We start from the raw sequence: 6,000 nt of genomic DNA, 5'->3' as shown, positions 1-6,000 counted from the left end.
TTGCACTTCCTTCCTACTTTGAGCAGTGGTTTAAGTTACTCTTCCGTCTGATCAGATTCCCATTGAAATCAGAAAAGAGTGAGGTTATGCCAGTGACATCATAATTACCAAACTTCATTTCCTTTCCAAATGAGATAAACAATTGACTTAATTAATGCTTGCTTTAAGAAATCAAGAATTTTTTCATTAAAAAGAAAAGTCTTAAATGTCTAGATTAGTAAGCAATATCATAAATGATTTGTGAATAGAACAGAAGCCAGAGGAAGGTTGGTTGTGGTGTATTACAGATAGAGAAGGCAACTCATTTTTTGTAAATCCAGGAGTATAATAGTGTTCTTGAAAATAAAACAATCTTATGTTTTAAAAATATAAGAAAAAGTTCCAAATTGGACTGATACTGAGATTTTGTGTTTTTTTTTTTTGGCTAGTAGATGCCATATTGATAGCACAGTGTTGCTAGATCTTTTAAATTTCCTCACTTTCCACATCACATCTCATTTAAAATATTTGCCTGTTCAGTTTTCATTTTCCCAGACCTTAAGCATTATGCCATTATCTGTACTGGTGCTGATAAATACTAACTTTCCAGTTTTCAGCATTTTCTTGAGCCTGGACTTTTGGGATCTTACTCTGAAAGCTCAATCTTCAGAGAGGTAGATTGAGTGACCAGGGGTGAGCCAACATGCTTTTGGAAAAGTTATGATAGGCCAGAATTTAGTAGGATTTTGTTGGCATTTGAAGAATATTTGTAAAAAAACAGGCCACTAAAATTAGATAGACATTACTTGAGATAGAATAATTTTGAACTTCTTCAAGTTAAGGTTTAACTTTATAGATAAAGTTTAGGAACCCCCCCCCCCAAAAAAAATTGATGGGCCATGACTGAGTGTCTATTTTTGCCCATCTTCGTAGTTGTGATTATAGATATAATGGGTCCTTCATTTACTCTATGAAACCATAGGATTGCATCTAAATATGTACCGTATTAATGTCTTCTTGTTCCTCCAGGTCAGCCTGCCAGTATACTGGCAGGCAGCCATAGTGAAGGACTGTTGCAGATAGCTTCAGGGCCTCAGCCAGGACAGCAGCAGAATGGATTTACTGGTCAGCCAGCTACTTACCATCATAGTATGTACATGCTTTTTAAAGTCTTTTAAATAGTTGAGAAAAATAGGCAGCCTTTGTAAAAGCAAATTAATCCATGTGGGCCTTAATTTTTAGACAGCACTACCACCTGGACTGGAAGTAGAACTGCACCATACACACCTAATTTGACTCACCACCAAAACGGCCATCTTCAGCACCACCCGCCTATGCCGCCCCATCCCGGACATTACTGTAAGCTCTTGTTTTTGTTGTAAGGTCTTTTTCTTTTTAAAGGCTTTTTTTTTTTTTTTAAAGTGTTTACATCTTTTATTCATCCTACAATTTACTTTAACTATATGATTAATCCTTTTCAGTATTTTTTTTGGTAAACAGTGTGTTTTCATATCTTTGTTTTAGAATAGTGATGTTTACTAAATACATTTCTGTTTCTGTTGTTAATGTCTCATTAGCACCACATTGATTTCCATTCATTTGTTTGTTTGCTTTGTATATGTCCAATTGCATATATATCTATCTTGTATATCCACCCTGAGTGGATTGAAATCCCTGCAGTGCCAAGATCTCAAGATCTCCCTCACCATGGTATCTAGCATATAGTAGGCACTCAGATGTTGAATCTATTGATAATCTATGATTGGAAACAATCCCTTACTAATAACCACAGCCTGTGGTTTTCTGGCAAAGTGGGAGTATCATTCATTTGGCTTAATAAAATGAAGAAAATGCTTTCATATATATTAAATCCCTTTCCTTCTCATTATGTGATTGATATCACCAAAGAAATGTTATAAAATACAGAAAAGTGTCAGCAGAAAATAAATACTACCTACAACCCTACCACTCAGAGATTTCCACTTGCAGTATTTTGGCATGTTTTTCCTTCCAGTTATATAAATGGTTATCTATAAATTGGGTGGTAGGGAGGGGTGAGGATCATACACTGTGTGTGTGTGTGTGTGTGTGTGTGTGTGTAAAATTGCATCCTGCCCTTTTCTAGTTATGTTACTGTTTCTCCGTGTCTTAAGAGAATATAATTTTTAATGGCTCCCTGGGACAGCATAGTGGTTAAGGGTGTGGGATTTATAGCTTTAACTACCTTTGTGAACATTGACAAGTTATTTAGCCTCCTTAAGTCTAAGAGGGGAGCTCTGGTGGCATAGTGCCTAAGGCATGTGACTGCTAACCAGAAGGTTGGCGGTTCAAATCCACCAGCCACTCCTCAGAAGGAAGGTTGGACAATCTTTTTCCCATAGTGATGTCGCCTTGGAAACCCAAGGAGGGGTTGCTGTGAGTCAGGTTCAACTCGATGGCAGTGAGTTTGGTTTTTTTGGTTTAAGTCTAAGAGTAGTAATCATAGAATCTCCCTTGAGTAGTGAGAAGTAAATATCATAACTGAGTGAGATGTTTAGCACAATGCTTTAATACTTAAAAAGCTCTCAATTGTGATAGCAACTATTCCATTATATATATGTATGTATCTTTAATAGACTGAACACTTGTCTACAGAATGGAACTAACCATTTGAATTACTGTTATACATTGTATTATAAATTACACAGTATTATATGTTTCATGAGTAATTTATAATCTGTGTTAAATAATTGCATGCAAAAAACTTTGTAAATTGCTTAACTGTACCTTACATAGCACTCAAATGTAAGCTATTTTTTATCAAATATCTATTAAAGTAATTCAAGAGTATTTGCTTATTGTAATCATAAAATAATTTTAACAAAGCTGTTAAGTTCTTAAGACATTTCATAAGCTTCATCTAAACAACTCTTAAGGCATGATAGTTATATTTAAGTAAGGTTTATTAAAAGTTTTGACATTGGAAAACTTTTAATAAATAAATGCAGGATTTTTATTATCTTTTCTTTAGGGCCGGTTCACAATGAGCTTGCATTCCAGCCTCCCATTTCCAATCATCCTGGTAAGTATAAAATCCTGGGAAGGGTAAATGTGCCTTACATTTAGATTACTTTATGGTAGTTGCAACAGGCATGCACATAGAGGTTTTAATATAGTTAATAGGTTATCAGCTTTTCAGAGAAATGTAATACTTGTTGTGACATGAGTTAATAAACATTTTGAGAGTAGCCCATATAGCCATGCATAGACTGTCTATATTTGATTCATTTTAACTGTCTCCAAAAGAAAAGACAAAAACTGTGTTTTCAGCTAAAATACAAAGAACCAAAATTTTGTTTTAAGTGTTAACTGTGTAAATGTGCAGCAGAAGAAAACTAGTTTTCAAAATAGAACACTTGTACAATTGTAGCTTAGAAAGCAAAAGAAGACGTTTTAGTAGATGCTGAAAGAAAACTAGTTGACTATACCTGCCTTAGGTAATAGATTAAAGAATCTGTTTAATTGAAACTGACAAACCACTTGATTAAATTAGTCCAGACAAGTCAATAGCTAAGTTGTTATTGTTGTTGATATGTGCCGTCGAGTTGGCCCCGACTCATAGCGACCCCTCCTTGGGTTTCCAAGGCAGTATCACTACGGAAGCAAGATTGCCCAACCTTCCTTCCGAGGAGTGGCTGGTGGGTTTGAACCACCAGCCGTCTGGTTAGCAGGCAAGTGTCTTAGCCACTATGCTACCAGAGCTCCCCAATAGCTAAGTAGCTTCCTCAATTTATAATTTGTATATAATTTTAAAAGTACAGCAGTAATAAGATAGGGAAAGTTTAGAAATAGAAAAAATAAAATAACCCAAGGTCTTTTATATCACAAACATAAGATTTTAATTTTTTTCCCCTTGTGGCCATTTCATAGCTGTTTATCTTAGCTTAAAAAGCTATAAATGTTATTTCAGTTAATTGCCTTAATTTTTCTATAACCATAAACTCAATTTTCCTCCTAATTAACCCCCCCAAAAAAACCACTTTTTTTTTTTTTAATGAAGAATTTAAAACATATACCAAATACCAGAATAGTTGAAGGAGTCCTTCATGTTCTCATTCCTCAGTGCCAACTGTTATCAGCAGCCAATCTCGTTTCATTCATATGCTAACCTGCTTTCCTCCTCCTGTTCTATTTTGAAGCATGCCCAGCTTATATGTGAGCCTTTCAGTGTGTATTTGATAGTATCCGTAACGATCACTCCCTGAACAGACCTGCACAGTTTATTAACCAGTGTTCTGTTGTTAATTATTTATGTTGACTTCAATTTTTCTTCTAGCTATGCACCACCACCACCCCCAAAGGAAAAAATTGAGGAAAGATCTTTGTGCTCGTAACTTCTCTCATATTTCAGTTTAAGAGATTTACAGAATTTCTGGATCACCTGCCAGATTGCTTTACAGTGACAGCGTGTTATGAAAATCAGTTTTACCATACCCACCAGCAGGAGATGTGAGAGTTTCATACATTTTTTTTTTTTTTTCTGATTTAGGAGGCAAAATGACATTTGTTTTAGTTAGGAGAAAAGTGCTACTGGTGAGGCAGACATTTAAAAAAATTTATTAGTTATATTTACTAGATACATTACGTTTTTTTTAGTGGATTGTTTATATGTACTATTTGAATATCTGTGGTTTTAAACATTTTTTGTGAGTCAAGGGGTCTTGCCTTTTTATAAACATTTTTATTTTGAGAAATGTAATATATAGAAAAGTACATACAACAAATACTCAGTTGAATGCATGACGTTCAAGCCAACATCTATGTAACTACCACTCAGATTGAGAACTTGAACATCTACTTGCAGCGCCCCAGAAACCCCCCTCACCCCTTGTTCTTTTAAAGTGATGACTACATCCGTAAATAATCTAATAATTTGGTTTTGGTTATTTTTGGAATTATGTCATTAGAATCATAGTATCAGAATCTTAACTTCTGTGTGTGTGTGTGTGTCAGTCAATCTGTTGTGCTGAGAGGGGGAATCTAGAGAATCAGGAATGAGAATTTTTTGTGGGCACTGAGACAGCATCACTGAGACACAGTTGTGGCCCTTGGCTGTGAGGAGGTCTCTGTTCATAGAACCAGTGGGAGATAGGCTGCAGGAGCAAGGGTAGTCAGGGCTCTGAAGAAAGCTCTGCCCTGGATGGGGCAGTGAGGCGGGGGTGGTGGCATTTAGCCAATCACACAAACTCAGTCATGGACTCAGCAGTTACCTTTGGTGCCTGGATGGCTTTATTTCATTCAGCTCATGCTAGAACTGGTGTTGAGGACTACCAACTCCTGGTGGTTAATGAATAACGTTATCTAGTTACGAGCACATGCATCTGTAGCAACCTGCATTGACTTCACAGCCTCTGCTTTGAGTAGGAGAACAGGAGGGAGTGAGGAGTGAGGCTGATCCTGGAAAGGACTCTGTCTAGATGGTTGTGGGTGGGGAAGTGCCTTTAATGGAGTCAGCCAGTTAAACTGAAAAAGTCTTTTGGCTGTGAATATTAATAAAACCTGGTGGAGTTTTGCCACCAAACTATTCTTCATTTCTCCTCGCATACTGTCAGAAGAATATTCTAACTGGTGTCCCTGTTAGGAGAACTTCTGTTCCAAGTACCTCTTCTCACATTGGCAGTTAATCTGTACTGCTACTCAGAGTATTTCTTCTAAAATTTGAGTCTAATTATGTCATTTCCCTGCTGAAGATCTTGAAGTGATTCCCATCGGCATTGCTTAGCCATAGTTTACAGTCCAAGTTCCTTGGCAGGGCAGGAGAGTCTCTGTTCCTGGTCTCTACCTGCTGCTCTACTCCCATTTTTTGCTATTCCCTTAGTGCTTGAACTATCTTGAACCACTTACCTAAGCTTGCTAGGCTGTATTGTGCCTCCATGCTTTTTTTGCAAGTCTTACTGTCTGTACATATCTGGTATTACATTGTTTTATTATGCAACAGATTACCCCAAAACTTGGTGGGTTAGGGTATAACAACAGTAACTA

The 6,000-nt window shown here is 36.6% G+C and overlaps 1 protein-coding gene across 1 annotated transcript in view; it reads left to right on the top strand.

The window, feature by feature from the left end:
• Positions 1-6,000, top strand: part of SMAD4 (SMAD family member 4) — a 30,436-nt gene that overhangs the window by 11,341 nt on the left and 13,095 nt on the right. The window contains exons 5-7 of the mRNA XM_007943809.2: positions 1,009-1,128; positions 1,222-1,338; positions 2,990-3,040. Of these exons, the coding sequence (XP_007942000.1) occupies positions 1,009-1,128; positions 1,222-1,338; positions 2,990-3,040 (288 nt within the window). The remainder of the gene's footprint in view (positions 1-1,008; positions 1,129-1,221; positions 1,339-2,989; positions 3,041-6,000) is intronic.

This window comes from Orycteropus afer, unplaced genomic scaffold (genome assembly GCF_000298275.1).
Source record: "Orycteropus afer afer isolate SDZICR_OR568_19922 unplaced genomic scaffold, OryAfe1.0 scaffold00113, whole genome shotgun sequence".
NCBI classification, from domain to species: Eukaryota; Metazoa; Chordata; class Mammalia; order Tubulidentata; family Orycteropodidae; genus Orycteropus; species Orycteropus afer.
Note: the sequence above shows the minus strand (reverse complement) of the source record. Positions and strands in the feature narration are given on the sequence as shown.